The sequence below is a fragment of the Opisthorchis viverrini genome (genome assembly GCF_000715545.1).
Source record: "Opisthorchis viverrini unplaced genomic scaffold opera_v5_24, whole genome shotgun sequence".
NCBI classification, from domain to species: Eukaryota; Metazoa; Platyhelminthes; class Trematoda; order Opisthorchiida; family Opisthorchiidae; genus Opisthorchis; species Opisthorchis viverrini.
The window spans coordinates 2,099,591-2,117,317 of NW_008751680.1; the positions used below are offsets into that span (position 1 = coordinate 2,099,591).

General features: G+C 43.1%; 1 protein-coding gene across 1 annotated transcript in view; it reads left to right on the plus strand.

The window, feature by feature from the left end:
• Positions 1–990: 990 nt before the first annotated feature.
• Positions 991–17,727, plus strand: part of T265_02105 (hypothetical protein) — a gene marked incomplete at both ends in the record, with an annotated part of 49,554 nt that continues 32,817 nt past the window's right edge. The window contains 8 exons of the mRNA XM_009166264.1: positions 991–1,039; positions 4,389–4,640; positions 4,748–4,838; positions 5,214–5,287; positions 11,766–12,023; positions 12,440–12,601; positions 14,214–14,425; positions 17,398–17,480. Of these exons, the coding sequence (XP_009164528.1) occupies positions 4,422–4,640; positions 4,748–4,838; positions 5,214–5,287; positions 11,766–12,023; positions 12,440–12,601; positions 14,214–14,425; positions 17,398–17,480 (1,099 nt within the window). The remainder of the gene's footprint in view (positions 1,040–4,388; positions 4,641–4,747; positions 4,839–5,213; positions 5,288–11,765; positions 12,024–12,439; positions 12,602–14,213; positions 14,426–17,397; positions 17,481–17,727) is intronic.

Below are 17,727 nucleotides of genomic sequence, written 5' to 3' on the forward strand. Positions count from 1 at the left end.
CAAATGTGGAATTGACTTTCTGGTAATTATTTACAGTAACAGTAATAAGGTACACATTATTTTGCCGGACGGTGGTGGTGAGAAAATCGTGTCTGAAGAGAGCTTCATAAGGTAATATGCGCTTGGGCATGAAGTGAGCTTCATATGTTTCACTGGTGTCCGTTAGGAGTTGGAAGAATGACCTGCAGATGGCCATTTCATCTCTCCCTTACTAGATAAGAAGTGGAATCAATGAGTCTGTTATTCGTCATTTATTCTCTTAATATACAACAGATATTTTTCACATCTGGATGACGAATTCTGCCGTAAATCACTATCCCGATTTCATAGGGCACGTAAACAAATTGCCAGCTGCACTTTTCTGAACTGTTTTCTTGTGTGAGTTGAACTGGTTGGTCGAAGCGTACCATGGAAGGACCTGTTTTATAGTAACCATTGCTTAAACGTTCACGTCTTCAACTTGTTAAGACTGAACGAGGCTCTAATTGAGTAAACTCAATGAAGTTATCTGTCAGACATAGATTCAGGTCGATTTGCTTCCCTTCCTATGGATATGCCCCGGAATGTGCCGGCAGTATCTACTAGACTGAGTATCTAACTCCTCTTGAACCTCAGGATTCATGGGCACAGTGGACCGAATACTCAGTTAGCGAAACCTAAGGCAGGATGACGTTGATTGAAACATCCATCAGGAAAACGAAATTTTGGATGAATGAAAATAAACCTGCGACTTCACAGGTCTTCCTAAGGTTTTCAACTGCAATACAATTAAATGCAACTTACGAGAGTGTTTTAATTTTGAGACTCGAACCCAGGTCGTCTGAACACTCGATATTTCAGGAATACTCAAAAGGTTATATTTATAAGCTGACCTCCGTAAGGCAGTATTTTTATACTGTCCAGTCAACTGTATCCCCAGCTACAATGTAATGAAAAAACGAACTGAGATTAAACAAAAGATTTCGTTCCACAAACCCTTTTTCCTTCATTACAGGATCCAGCTGCCCTCTCTGCTGAGAAACGCAATAGCCGCGCTGAAGTAAGTGAACAATGCACTAGTTTGTGCGTGATTTGCGATGCAATACGTAAACAGTGTTCTTTATGTCAACCAGAGTTCGCATGAGTTTGTTGAAAACATTGAGACGAGCGGTATAAAGCGAACCACGAATTACGGGTGATTCGCGAAACAAATAGCCTCCATATTTAAATCAGCTCCATCCCTCAGATGCTTGTCATACGGTCGGGCTACGAGCCACGTTCCTGACACTGAGCGAAGGGCGTTTTATTGATGCGCATGCAAAGTGCATACCTCTGTCAATCAAACAGCAGTTAGGGTTTCCAAACCCTGAATCAGTTAACAGGTCGAACAGTACCACATTCATGAGAAGATCAATAACCGTACGAATGAAGTACAATCTCTCTGTCAATTAACAACTTGATACTGCAGTAAGTGGGTGTTCCTCCGTATAACTTGCGTCATGCCATACAGGGGGAGATGTTATATCTTGCTGGAACTGACAGATGACGCCAACACCTCGATGCCATCATTTTCAAACCGGCTAACGGCTCGCAACAGGCCTTAGCACGTTCACCCACAGATCTTATTCCCTCGAGTCTGCATCGGCTCAGCACAAGCTGTCCGTTGCTTCCTTAGTATACGCAGGTGTCCAACGGTTTGATCACTTTTGACCGTCAAATCCGATTCGGAAGCCGGTCATGACATACAGTGATCAAGTTGCGTACTGGGGTACTGTTATATTTGACTGATGTCTCCTCTCCGGTGCCTTTATTGCCCGTAAAAGACTCACCAACAAGGAAACCAACAGCTTTATTACAAACGAGCGAGTGCGAAAGTACAGTGGACTCGTGCTATACATTGAAGGGCAGTGTTTGACCTTGATCCAAGGCTGTCTGATCGGCATTTAGTGGACTTTGAGGGCCTCTGTACGTTTCAAGTATACTGGGAAGATCTGACCTTCCTGACAGGTCATCATCAACTTCATCTTCATCATTAGGGTACATTTATCAGGACGGTCAGACCCCTGAAAACAGCCACCGAACACCCGAAATCTACTGAGAACCTCAGCACCACGAGATGCTGGCCAGACAGACAACGCCCCCTCAATATGCAGTGAGTCACAGCCTTGTATCAAGCCCAGACAGAGCGAGTCAGCATTCATCAAGGTCAGAAAACGCCCCCGCAATACGCAGCGCGTCACAGCCAGACCGCGTGCATCAGCGTTGGACCAATTTCAGTCAATGTCCCTCCAATGAGGCAGTTGTATTTTCGCACTCGTACGCACTCACTTGTTCGGAATATGACTGTTGTGTTCCCTTCTGACTCTTTTCTCTGGCACTAGGCCCTGGAGCGGAGTCAGCAGTCAGACCCAACAGATTGGCGAATCAGCAGGTAGAACACTATTCGATCGGTTTACGGGCGATGACACTCCGGAGAATCTATACGGTTAGAACAATGGGTCATTTGCAAATAAAACTGGTCTTCTTGAGATGCTGAGCTAACTTTCCTTTATAAAAGGTTAACCTTTCCCTTGGCGTACGACCACATTGCACGTAAAGGTGACGACTTAAGAGAAAGTGTTTCTTGGATCAATTTTCTTAGCCCATGAACAAACCAGAAACTTCGATATAGGGTAGTTTGTACTATACCCTGTTACGCGATTTGTGTTTGTCTCGACCCAATGAGTGTGCGTTTCGCATGAAATACTGACCGATTTGTACTTGCGCCCATTGTTTTCCACGTCCATTGTTTCTAATTGCACAAACAACGTTGTAGCAATCAAATGAGGGTGCCCTCATGTCCGTGTGGGCTTCGCCGACGTCCACCACCGGTGTACAAAGGAGGGTGCCCTCATGTCCGTGTGGGCGTCGCCGACGTCCACCACCGGTGTACATACACCCCGGTGTACTGGAATGTTTTGTGTGGTGTCAAACTATAATGCATCGACATGACGGCCAATAGTTCGGCAATCTGAATGGGACTTGTTGAATAAGCCAAGATGCACGCAGTCATAAAAACCTTTAACTCCGGAAAGATTTTAATTTACTATTGTCCTTAGAGAAAATAAGTGACTGTACTCCTCCTGTTTAATCAACTTGATGTGCTGTGTGATACTTAGTCATGGTGATTCACACTGACTGCGATAACCTCCATACAGCGATCGAATAGTAATTCATGGACTAGTGAAAATGTTTTTCGGTGCACACAATTAAGATCATACAATTTTTTCAGCTTAGAAGAAGCAAACAGCTGTTCATGGGTTCATCTTAGTGGGCTAATACTCTCGAAGTGCGTAAAGCGATATATAAATCAAACAAAAGCGAATTCGGGACTCAATGGCAGTATTAGCAAGCATCCACTGCTAACCCTTTGGGCAGATGCCTAGGGAACCATGTGCAAAATTCATATGAGCACTTGTGAAATAAATTAAGCGCCCTCAGTAAATCAGACTTTGGACAGCGCTCGTCCGGTAACAGATTACTCAGTGGCTTGCACTTATCCCACACGTCCCTGGACTTTTCATTCTGTATATTAAGAGAACAGTTACAAATTAAAACGGTGATCACTCGAAACAGCATAACAATGCGACTACCCAATACTCGAGAACTGCGCGTACCTGATGAGGCCCAAAAAAGGCAAAAGCTCTCGTGGGCTGTCCAAGACTTTTCAGCAACCTTGTGAGTGGTATGTTATGTCTGTGAGGTCGCAGTTATGAAAAATGTCTATGAGCTCCATCTGAAGTGACTGACTTCTGAATGATTTTGGCTGTACGCAAGTTTGTTAGCGATAGTGCTGTGGTTGATTTTAACATTTTTGTTTTGACGTGGCCTACGCGTAAATATCAACTAGAAGCTAGAAAGAACAACGTATGATGATAGACTGAAGCTGATTCTATGAAAGTCTGTAGTAGAATTCGGCGTTGAATTTTGTCTGCTCTCACTCAATATGAGTTATAAACTCTTTCGGGAATACTTGTAATATAACAAGGCGAGCGCCTGAAAGCAACTTGTCAGTGTAAAGCCTGAAGTTAATCTTTCGTTGCTTTGGCCATCCGTCAAAGGCTTATAAAAGTTAACCAATTTCGGAGGTTGTGTGGATGAGCTTATTCAGGCCTTTCTGTAGTGGAGAACATTCCGGGGATAGCTTTTGCTGAGGAATATCGCATTAGGAGCAAGGTTGCACATATGTGAGAGCATCTGAATGGTTGTCCTTTGTTTGTGCTATCACACCTTTGCCCATCTCCTACCTATATGGCTTAACTCCTTGAAAAATTGTTTAATTTTGGAAGGACCACTGCAGATTTGGCTTAAATACACCGAATGGACGTCCTTTTTAGTTTTACTAGTTCTTCCGTTCAACTTATATTCAGATTGCTGGTCAGCTAGTCACTGTGTTGGCAACAATGGCTCCAGTAAGCGCAGATTCTTTGGCTTTGGTGGCGTCCACCGTCAGTACAGTTCTGACGAACAAAGAAGATGTAAGTCGGGATTCACAGGAAACTCTGATCACTACCATCGACAAATTTGTCAACGCTCTTGACGATCTGGTTGCTGATCAAGGTACTACAATGCGCCAGGAAGTTGTAGCCGGTGTTCTGAAAAATGCCATTAACTTGCTTGATGTAAGTCGAACATGATTGATCTGACTAATTTAGTCTTCAACTGGAGGTTCTGAGGGGCGTTACCCAGATGTAAAAAAATCAATGCCAAATTTATTCACTGTTCACAGACGACCGTGTCACAAATAGAAGATGCAGTGCCATTGGATGTGGAACGTAACCCAAAGTTAATGGACTACGATACCGATCTGGACAGTCCTGGTGAGTATACCTCATGATCCAAAAAGCCGTCCTGTTCACTCGTGTACTGGAAGACTGGTTTCTCCTACTGCAAGTGTTTTCATTTTGTATACTATACTAATGGGAGAAATGAAATGGCAAACAATATTGAACAAATCTACATTCTCATACCAGAACAAGTATAAACGGTGTGCATGAGTAAGAACTGTAATCTCACGATTGGAAGAGTAGATAGGATCAACTAGAAGTGACGTCCTATTTATCCTCAGTTGCTTCTTACTTGTTAATATGAGGATAAGTTGCGAGCTTTCATACTCATTCTACTTACTGAACTATGGTCAAAACACTCAGGTTCATAAATGTGACTTACCATACAGTTCATGTTTTGTTTTACAGGTCTGTCCGGCATGGGGGAAGAAGCATTGGATGAACTTTCAGTTAACAATAATGTCCGAGTTCAGTCAAAGACGGTTAGTTACCTATGATCCGTTGCTGCCGTTCAACTTTGTTTTTCTGAAGAAATCGATTAATGGAACTAGTACCTTGTGAAATGTTGTTAATCTCTGTAGACAGAACTTCAAGAGACTATCATACTGTACCATCTTCTGAGAGGTGGTGTTTATAGAGGGGAAGTGCATCAGCCCATTTTACGAATTGAAGGAATTTCACATAAGAGCTAGCTACAACCAGAGGTGCAACAACCCTACTGCTGTTTCAACTGTACGGGATGCAAACATTGTCGTGCATTATAGTTCATGTTTTTGTGTATCTCAACGAACCAGTACATTGACTCGGGTTGACGTTCCAAGCAGTCGTCAAAACTCGTTTTCGAAAGGGTACTGTGACTCCAGCAAACGAAATTGTACGTAGAACCATAACGAACGTATTTACAGTACAGCCGATCAGTATGCGAAACGTCCGTATTTAAAGACCAAGCAGATTACACGCAGCGTCCGACTGGAGCAAGCGTGAACAGACGAAGTTGGACTCTTGACCGACGGTGTCTGGTTTGATCTAAACTACCACAACATAGGCAAGAATATTTCGTAGAACTGAGTGACTCTAAGCTTCTTACAGCATGGTGGATGGGACCAAAAGCAAGGGAAGTTAACTCGCCAACAGGAAATGCGTCAGATACGACGAGAATCGATATTTGTAATTCGATCAGGGGTACAGTGACCTTCCTATCCAGAACATCATGTTGGTTTTGTTGGCTTAGTAACTGCTAGTCATGTTGAGTCAAGTCAAGCTTTGTGCAACACCACATAGTGAGATTTCAGAGCCCGCAATACCAGTGGAGTAATAAGGAAATTTAAAACACGGCTAATTTGCCGAAGAAGGCGAGTCTAGGGTCAGACACCAACAGCCTAAAATTCAGGGTGAAGTAAAGCGGTGTTACGGTAGACGGTCGTTTGCGCGAAAACCAGATTGAATTTGGATGGTGGCTTTAATGATGCTGTTGATAGGGTCAACAGAAGACCCCGTAATGTGCATTCCTTTACTGAAGGATTAGTGGCCTTATATCCTGTCTATGCGTGAATTAATCACAATGTTGATCACCTGTTCCTTGCCGAATTATTGTGTTCAAACCACTAGCCAGAAATCCGAGACTGACTGAGGTCCGAACGATGACCAGTGAGCCAATAAGTCCCGAATAAATACGGCTGGTTAGCACGGATACGCGCATCGCTCCTAGAGCTCAGACAGGGTCAATAAGCAAACTGAATGCCTTCGTTCTAATTCGGGGTTGCCTCCATTCTTTTCAAGAGTATTCTTCGAAAAAATGCTTGAATAAATAAGAGGTGCATGTGCGGGTCGAAATTTGTGGAAGCTGTTCTTATGAGTAGCGAGTTGTTTGGGCTGACCTGGAAGTGCATCAGCCCATTTTACGAATTGAAGGAATTTCACATAAGAGCTAGCTACAACCAGAGGTGCAACAACCCTACTGCTGTTTCAACTGTACGGGATGCAAACATTGTCGTGCATTATAGTTCATGTTTTTGTGTATCTCAACGAACCAGTACATTGACTCGGGTTGACGTTCCAAGCAGTCGTCAAAACTCGTTTTCGAAAGGGTACTGTGACTCCAGCAAACGAAATTGTACGTAGAACCATAACGAACGTATTTACAGTACAGCCGATCAGTATGCGAAACGTCCGTATTTAAAGACCAAGCAGATTACACGCAGCGTCCGACTGGAGCAAGCGTGAACAGACGAAGTTGGACTCTTGACCGACGGTGTCTGGTTTGATCTAAACTACCACAACATAGGCAAGAATATTTCGTAGAACTGAGTGACTCTAAGCTTCTTACAGCATGGTGGATGGGACCAAAAGCAAGGGAAGTTAACTCGCCAACAGGAAATGCGTCAGATACGACGAGAATCGATATTTGTAATTCGATCAGGGGTACAGTGACCTTCCTATCCAGAACATCATGTTGGTTTTGTTGGCTTAGTAACTGCTAGTCATGTTGAGTCAAGTCAAGCTTTGTGCAACACCACATAGTGAGATTTCAGAGCCCGCAATACCAGTGGAGTAATAAGGAAATTTAAAACACGGCTAATTTGCCGAAGAAGGCGAGTCTAGGGTCAGACACCAACAGCCTAAAATTCAGGGTGAAGTAAAGCGGTGTTACGGTAGACGGTCGTTTGCGCGAAAACCAGATTGAATTTGGATGGTGGCTTTAATGATGCTGTTGATAGGGTCAACAGAAGACCCCGTAATGTGCATTCCTTTACTGAAGGATTAGTGGCCTTATATCCTGTCTATGCGTGAATTAATCACAATGTTGATCACCTGTTCCTTGCCGAATTATTGTGTTCAAACCACTAGCCAGAAATCCGAGACTGACTGAGGTCCGAACGATGACCAGTGAGCCAATAAGTCCCGAATAAATACGGCTGGTTAGCACGGATACGCGCATCGCTCCTAGAGCTCAGACAGGGTCAATAAGCAAACTGAATGCCTTCGTTCTAATTCGGGGTTGCCTCCATTCTTTTCAAGAGTATTCTTCGAAAAAATGCTTGAATAAATAAGAGGTGCATGTGCGGGTCGAAATTTGTGGAAGCTGTTCTTATGAGTAGCGAGTTGTTTGGGCTGACCTCCAACAGTCAGACAGGTGACCTGCGGATACACGTAAGTTAAACAGCCCAACAAGTAGGGAGGAGAGGGAGCAGTATATTATTAACAAAATATGTGGGACTGCACATCAGGGTAAGAAAAATCCTCTGTACCATGTCATTCTCAATTCTAGGTGACTTTAAACCATAAAGGTTCTCCTGTATAACATTAACGAAATATCCATAAGAAATGGAAGGTCTTTTTTCACGAGTTCTAAAATGAATCGGAATCAAAGACATCTTCGTGTGAAATTAGGGTAACTCAAAAAGCCTGCAGCATCAGTGTGCGCAGTCCAACCGGTTCCCCCACTGGATGGACACAAACTTCGTGCATACTACCTATGATACGAGACTACATTGGTCAGTCTGTCAGCCAGCAAGCGTGGTCAGCTGCCAGTCAGGGGAAACCAAATGTGTAAACCTGGTTGTTAGTGTAGGGCAGTATCTACATAGTTAAGCCCTGTTATGGGTGGGAAAAGGCGATACAGCGGCTGGTCGGACTGTGGGATATCGTCGACAGCACTGGTTGGGATTCTGGTCTCTCCTGTAAAATAACCCACAGCAGGCACACAGCGATAGGTTGAAAGTGGAACAACCAGCCTCACATAGTGCCTAACTCAGAAGGCTGATAATCGAACTGTCTTCAATTGGCCTGAATGCACTTTTTTGTGTACTGTTTTTTATTTCCGCCTGCTATATGAGCACGTCCTGTGATTTCCTACTTCAACCCATGAACACGGATTTGGGTTGCTCAACAACCCATTGTACACGAAAAACCGATTGGAGGTACACAGGAAACGAAAGCAGATACGACATCAAATAAGCCGTGGGTCTTGGTTTTCGCACAGTACGCATTCGATGGCGCGCAGCGAACAATACATGCATGAAAGTCTTTAAAGCATAGGCAGGTTGTTTCATGTCACGCTTGAAAGTGGCCTTACAGGAGAAGGAATGGTGGGTATTTGATCGGTGCGCATTGAAGATGTCTCCTCGAATGGTTACGAAACGTCTGCAAATCAATTGCCAAGCTCGGCGGACAGATCAACAGGCACCTGATCAACTATCAACTAATGCATCCGAGCTACCAATATTCCAACACATTACCAATGAGAAAGAATATCAGCTTATGCTATGCGGGGCATCTTGGGTACTCTATAGACGTTGCTGGATGCATGAGGACAGATTTTTCAATTGTTCCACTCACCTATCTGCCTGAAGCTCTCAAGGGAACATCAGTTTACGCGCTCTACATGGTCACGAAGTAAAAGTGACACTGGCGAAATATGACGGAGCCCATTGTGGATATACGCATCATTTCAAAATTCATGATGAGTGGTGCTCAGTTTGACATTTTCGCTGCGATGCATACTACAGATTTTTAATTGTGGACACTGTATGATGCGAATCGCACTTGTCACTGGGGAGTTGTTGCATTTCCGAAACAGCGAAAACATTTCATTTGATACCACTGACGGGACGAGTATTCTGTTGACTTTGAGGCATCTGAGAGTGACCTGCCAGTCTTTGGTTAATAGTCCTCATCGCTTACCCGAATGCTAGTTGACCACTAACCACTCTTGTGACTATCGGGATTACAAATGTTAATGACTGCTTAATTTAGACCAGGTGTTGATATTTTTCGGAAAATATGAAAGTTTGGGAACGTTCGGCCTTTTTACCTAATATTTTGGCGATCCTCCTGGGATTAATCACTTAGGGCCTTAGTCAAACACCGTCGTTAGGAGAGCGTCCTGGATGTCGAACTGGCCCAAATGTTGTTTGAGAGGGACAAAAAAAGGGAGGAATGAAGGAAGGAAGACTGAAAGTTCAGAAAGTTAGTGAATGGTAGGATGTAAACCCCGACAGTAAACAATAAACTAACAACAACAAACAAGAAACAAAAATATTCGAAGAAACCGCTAATGTGAACCTACACATTACTCGAAGTACATGCCACTCTACCACTACAAGTACAGGGTTTACCGATCCGCCTGTCACTAGTCTGTGCCGAGAAAAACAAGCATGAGGTAAGCACTCTCGGACGAGTTTCGAGCCAATTTGTATGAGAACAGTAAACGGCATTCAGCCTGCGTGAACCCGGGAAGGCAAAGCCAATTATCAAAATGAAGCAAATAATCCGAAAGCCACCAAGATGCCTAGCGTGTACTGGAAAATCAGCTGTGAAAACTGGAGTTAACTAGAGACATTATTAGCACCGTATGGTGAATGCAAAACAAGGAATAATCTTCTGCACCACTCATAAGTCATGTTCCGATTAACTAGAGTTAAGGAGTTTGCGGTTTTGCCCTTGTAGCGATAGCCACCACACTCGGAGGTGTAACATATAGGAAGATTCAGAAGGTTGCAGTCGTAGAAGTGAACAACTGAACAAACTAAAGTTCAAAAGTTCAAAAGATATGGTCATATCCTAAAAGACTCGTCCACTTGAGACTTGTCGCCTTTTGGAAAGACTATCTAGGAAGAACGAGATGTACTCCTTTCCTCTTAAAAAGCTATCAGCGAAGATAAACTACTGTCTTAAGCAAATCTGTGGGACTAATCCTCGTGGCATGCCGGACAGACTAGTGTTCCCATGCTTCAAACACCATCCTTATTCGTAGTGCCCTACCAGTGTCAGAACAATTTCGACAGTTCTGGCGTCTTTGGGTTCACCTGAAGGATCGTATCTGTCGCTAAATTCGTGCGAGAGACACTTGATATACTTAGACTAAGAAATACTCGATTGCAGTTTCTTTGTGTTAACTGCATACCCAGTAATCGGCCTTCAGATGGATACTGGCGAGATGGCTTGGTGGTTAGAGCGTGAATTTACTGCAGGAAGGTCCGTGGTTCGAATCCGACCCCTGCCTCTCGACTTCCCTGTCTAGGCTTGGGCAACCTGGCAGTGTCCCAGCCCTCGTGCTTCCTTCGGTTAGAATGACAGTTAGGCATCAAACAGGTGTTGCAGCTGAACGATCGATCTCATCGCTGAACAATAGGTTTCGAATCTACCGTCCATACCTATTTGAAGTTAAGGTGATTTTGGTGTACGTGGCTTGAGTATTTTCGCAACCTACCTGTTGTACAATATCACCTTTGCAAATTATTCGCATTATCCATTAGCGGCCCCCGAATTTCATATGGTTGCCTCTTCAACCAATTGTAACGGCTGATTTCTACACGGAGAAAAGAGCGCCTTAGCATGCAGTTATACGATGTAGACAGCACCTCTTGGTGTTGGCAAAAAGATACCCAGAAAAGTTGCACGAGATCTAAAAGAATTCTAAAGAGGCTTCACAAAGTTATTCAAAGTTGGCCTCACTTCAGACTGGGCCATAGAAAATGAGAGTAGATTGTAAAAATACATCCCAGTTATCTCGCTGTTTGTGCATGAGCTGTGTCTAGTCCTGGATTTTAGCAGCATCTTCGGAGCACACCGGGTGCAAACTTGGTGGCAAACCGGTCAGTGTTGTAGGGCTATCACTACAAAGCCATTCATATGTCACTCATAAATAGTCTCTTCCGAGAATAGCCCCACTATATTCGCACACTCTCGTGATTAACGTCCATTTGATACCAGAAATACGATGATGAGTTACACAATCAAACTTAGACTTTTACTGAGCCACCGATACACTGGATGACCCAGAATGGATGCGTGACCTTGAAGTGGCAAGTTCGAGATAAGGCCAGGTTATGCAAAACGGCGACGAAAATTTCATGTCTTACTGCCTACCGTAGAAAGAAACTAGCTTACGTGGTTGATGTGCTTACTTTTCTACTGTGTGCATTTTCGCTTTAAAACACGAGGCTTTTTCGCTCATAGGCTGCCAGTGCATCAAACACAATGAACAGAATGTTGAAGAAACAAATGGAATTGCTTTCTCCAATGCTGCTTCCTGGTGGCGAAGCTCTGACCACTGAAATGGATTCAGCTGTTCTAGGTCTCATGAAACTTGATTCGAATTCAAAGAAAAAAACACCAATGCCTGCTGGTAAAGGTGGATCGCAGATCACAGCACCGAATCTCTGCCAATCTTTGAGCGAATCTGGACGTGATTGTTCCCAATCTGTTACACTTCAGGTAGATCTTGTTATTTTGTGTTCACGAAACGAGGTGACACCTAAGTATTTTGTTCAAAATTATCCATCCTGTGTTAACACCACTGTCGTGCATTCTGTGGACTGTAATTTTGTGGGATTTTGGAATCCGATATTATAGCGCCCGACGTGGATATATAAATTAAAAACTATCCAAACCTGCCTCAATTTTTTCTCCAGATTTCCAACAGTTTTGTGAAAATCTTCTTGTTTGCCTCTATTCACATCATTTTATGTGTGCATTTCCGTTCATACTACACACTCTGGAATCGGTGATCTGCCTTTTATCGCAAAACTACTGCAATTCGCCTGTGTTGATGAAAAAACTAGATGTTGTGAACGCCACCCCTGTGATAGCAGCTTTAAAACTTTTATTTTCCTTTCCTATTCTTTCCACAGTCGATGGCTACTGAGGTCAATCTGAATTATTTTATCAAAGACCCACCCTCTGGTATTCCAGTTGCACTCGATTCTCCCACGGTGACCTTGAGTATGTTTGACGAACACGGTCAGATCGAGCTTTACCGAACCAACGAACCATTTGAAATAATTTTGAAGAAGGTACGTTAAATATTATCTCTTAGGTATGTGAGTTTCCGTTTTATTTCCGTCTAGTAGGGTTTCAGGGGAAATATTTTTAGTTTTGCAGTGGTCTTTTCAGGGGGGTCGCCCACAAAGAAGCATCATTTTCAGATTGGAAGCGTCTGTACTGTGATTGTATTCCAAAAAACGCATCCTGAGTTACAAAAAGAGCGTCTCCGCTCCAGAATCGTTCTCTTTTCCATTACACAGACCGCGCCATTTATTATCCGTCAAGTAAACCATTTGAAAACAAGTTTGAGAAACTGATATCCCTTCCTTTTTGGCTGAACTTTTCTTGCCAGACAGCTGTACTTACGTAAAGTAAGTAAATTGATTTCCCCAAAAAGATGTAGTCCAAATTAGCGGCAAAAATGAGAAAATACTTTAACCATTAGCTCGAATTCTCAAGGATTCTAACAAACCTAAAAGGGTGTGTAAATAAAGCTCATGTGTTTTGTGTAGGTTGTGATTTCATTATTCTTGCTTTTCAGAAAGGACAGTAAACAGAACTGTTGAGGTTGGCGTAGCGTGTAAAACTTGTAATAGTCAGCTGTTTATTTGACCAGACACGAAATACCCCTGACTAGCTGTCGAATCTTGTGGAGGACCTGATACTCGATAAATAGTGTGCTTGGTCGCTGATCGAGGGTACTTTTAGCACAGTGCAGGATCATTTAGTTGAACAAGAACATCATGAACGAACGATTTAGTCAAGTCCTAATTATTGGGCAAACGAGTGTACCAGGCCGATTCGGATCAAATCTACATTCAAGTAGAACACAAGGATACCGGAAACTTGGGAATGTGCCCACCTGATGAGCCCCAAGAAGGGCGAGACCGGTCATGGGCTGTCGAAAACTTTGGCGGTATATGTAGTGTGCTGCGACCAGAAAAGGTGATGTGGTATTTCGAATGTCGAAAAACGAGGCGGCCTTGTGTAGCACATTCAGTCGCATGAGAAAAAACAAGAGATTTAGCTGAGTCTTCTTTTGAAATTAAATCAATGTGCAAACGAGAGTATTTGGCGAATCGTTTAGTGTTATTCAATTCAATTCAATTGATTTTCGATAGTTTATGGGTCACTTGGCAGACGATTAGGAAGGGCTAGTTGCTAATCAGTCACGTAATTATTGTGGCCAATCAGTCTTCTTGACAAGATATTGTGTCATTCGCAGAAATGCATTTCCGTGTCAGCTTACTTTTAACTGAACTGTGTAGAGGGTGAAAATGCGTAGAAACATCTATGCATAGGCAAACACAATTTTTCTCAACTACAGAACGGTTGCTTTGGTAAGAGGGATTCTTGTATTTGCCGTTTTGACTAGATTATTTGCGTAACTCATGGGTTAATACAGATCCCGAATCGGGTATAGAGAATTGGAAAGGTTACGTAGAAAACAGGTCAACATCAGCTGATATAAATAGGACTCCAGAGGTTTGTTTTCTTTCCCTGATTGATGGATAAAAGGTGGAATCATTGGTCTCTGTGTCACTGGTTTAATGCAGACTAGCAGTAGTAACAACTTGAAGCCCTTCCAACAGTGTTGATGTGCTATGCTACGGATCCGTCTGGTTTTTATTTATTCATCAGGGACCTAGTTTTATCTCACCGGAATTCACAAGTGTCGATCCAACAACTGAATTCCCCAAACTCCCGGCCTCTCGCATTGCGGTAGATAACAGCGAGGTGTACCAAGCATTGTTGGTGACCGAATTAGCTGTACCGGACGAACAGTCGGGTGTGACGTTCCAGCTCAAACCCGAAGATCCGCAAGCATGTCCGCAATACTTAGTTGTTGTAAGGTGAGTGGGAATACGTCTAAATATTGGTAGCTTGATTGCGTTTATTAATGGTTGATCAGATCACCCAGTTTGACATTTAAACGTTTTGTTACCAAACAAGGATACACCAACTGTGCGCGGGAAAAAAGCCATTTATTCATCATTTTGCCAGTCACAAACGTACAATATATTAAAAGTCCAGTACAAGACAGACAAATTTGAATCAATCAACATTTGTCTTGTAAGTTGAGTCAATCTATGCCGATTAGCCAGTAGACATTGCACCGCCGTTTAATCCTTCTTGGGAAATATCAGCAGTGCGCACCTCAAGAATCTTTGTGAGGTAGTAGTTGATTACTGATGGCCACTATCGGCCACGAACGGTTGATCGGCATCGTGATTTACTGGAATAGGAAATATAGTCCCACCTATCTTTCAACCACAGAATTCACACCGCATGGTACATTATGAAACTGTGGAAAAATCCCGAATGAAATATCCCGGAAACCTCCTTATATCTTTGACTAATCGTAGCTCAGGAAAAGGGATTATGCACATGAGACCTCCACCTAACGAATTCATTTCATGAGCCACTAAACAAGTAACCACGTGATGTGAATTCCGTGACTGAAGAATGAATGGCACCATACTTTGTCTAAGAATGAGTTGATCAGACTGTTGATCAATTATCGTGGCCCACAGGTTCAGTCTTCAACCCCAACCATGAAGGCTGCGTGTTCGCACTACCCTGGAGACTGGCGACAGGACTTGTCACTACTCTGGTTGCAACGTAATGTAGTTGATTATCATAAGGTAACAAGCACCAACAAATGTGTTTTACCAGAACGATGATGAACACAATAATTTGGTGCTCCCTGATAAACATAGATATAATCGGAAAAGTTGAATAAGCCAACAAGCGATTAGTCGTTTAAGGACAACTGTTGAGAGTCCCTGGGTGAGTTCCGGAAGCGAGATGGTTTTCCCTGCAGTATAGCTGCTACACGTGTCCCGTAGTTAGCCGTGGTGACTTTGGAGCTCGATGGACCACCTGTCCTGTGCGCGCGCGTGTGTGCTGAGCCGAGTTGTAGACCTATTATGTAGTAGTAGTATACTACGGTCTCCATAAATGAACATTTTTGTCCAGTGAACTCGGGCAGTTTAATGTCTAATAGACCGCCAGAGCATTTCCGTCCGCTTTTGCATAGAAGGCGCTAGATTAGGCTTCTCTTCCCAAGACTGATGTATCTTAATCCAGTACAGCATGATTTCTATGATAAAACAATGGTAGTTTGAAAGCTTTTCGTGAAAATCGCAGGATGAATCGAAAGAACACGGAGAACTGTTCGAAGACCCAAAGATATCAAAGCTAGAATAAAATGTTGAACGATACAACAAAGGCGCTCGTGTTTTCGCATACGATGTGTTCTCTACCATGCTTTGAAGAGGGTTTTCAGTTCGGGTTTTCATTCTGAGACCTACGAGATTTGCATACAGTATTTCGTCTCACCTCAGCCCAGTGATTCGGATAACTGAAGTTGCTAGCAGGTGAAATTGAACGGACACATGCAGACACTAGTTACCAACACTTATCGATAAGAATGCCCGGCTACCCACATTTTTAGAAAAAGTGAATGCGGTTGAGTTGCGTAGGAAAGTTGTATGCATTGGCGAGATCCTAGTTCCATCTGACTTTCGGTGGTGTTTTTCCTACATTCGTATTTTGTTGCTTCGTGACCTAATTTTTTTCAAGAATAAGGGATCGTCCACAAACCACTGTTAGCCAATAAACTATGTGAGCATGAAATAACTTGGTGCCCCCGAACATGTTCTGGATTATGCACCATGTGACTAGCCGTTCCCCTCGTTTTGTTTTGTTGATCTGAGGAATACAAAAGCTACTCATGAATAGTAGGCCTTGCAATTGTGTCGCAATCTTTACTCCTTTCCCTTTTTGTAGATATAATCCAGAAGGAGAATGAACCCCACAAAGGATAAAACGATTCTATAGTTTGATGAAAGATTTTTTTTAAAGTTTAACGGATAACAACGCAATATGTACTGAAATGTGGAGAAGCACTGTAAGCCTGCCTCACTCTCGTTGGGAGTCACTAGTAGCACACAACTGACGAATATCTAGGGCGATTCGAGCCCGTGACCTCCTAGCTGTTAGTCAAGGACCATAACCCTTGGCCACGGTGGACTGATCAGCTGTGTGATCAACTCGTATCCAGGCATGGTATAGAGCCAGTCGTCATTTAGTCGAGCGATCTGTATCATGTGGTCAATAGTTGACTGGCTCAGGAAGGAAAACGTCTCGCAAATTGCGTGAGTCTTCCATCTGAGAAACTGCCGTTCACAACATATTGCAACTCAATCCGTTCACAGTTCTCCAATGAGGCAAAAAACAGAACAGAGCTTTTCTTACAACGTCAGCGAACAGGCCTTAACCATGGATTTGCCATCACTGGCATATCAGGTTAGGTACACACCGGGAAAAAAGGATCAATATACTAAATAGTGTTATGGACGTGTGTCAAGTGATTCAAACATCAGACAGGTAGATCCAGAAACCGGTTTTCTATCAAGTGGTGTGTCCTAAATTGATATCTCTCTTCAAATCTGGTCCACTGAAATTCCCTTCTGATGTGAATTCCTCTGAATGAGGACCACTGGTTCAGCAGAATATTAACCTTTCAAAAATTGGTGCACGGTCGCAGTCACGGATACAAACTGATTACCCGTCCATTTGAAGGGCACCATAACACATCCCAGAGGCTTGTCTCTCAGTGTGGAGTACACACAACACAGGGTATTCAATAGTTTCCAAGTAGAACTGCCGCTGAATCATTCGATGCCAATTTCCAAACTTTTGCTTATTGTTCTGCACACTTGCTTGTCGATTTTGTGACCTAACTTAGGTACTTGTTTTGACTACTGAGAAAGATCAAGTATACTGGAATAATCCAATTACCATTTTGCTTCCCAAACAGTTTGCTTAAACCACCCGTCATCTCACGCGCTGGAGGAAGCTTTGATTTTTGGTCCATGCTACCTCCAAATACCGAAAATTGCCGTAAGTGACAGAATTGTTGTTTGGTCGAAATAAGGGACATAGCGACTTAGCATCGCAAAAATACATCATGTACTTTTCACTCGCGGATGATAGTAAACCCGAAGTACTCAAATAATTTCCCGGAAATGTCTCTCGGAGAATACTAATCCAGCAGAATACCGGTTTTCTGGCAATGATAGTTACCAATGAAGTATAAGTAAGTGAATTTACCTCGGTTCATTCCGCTGTTCCTTAACCGACGAGAAAA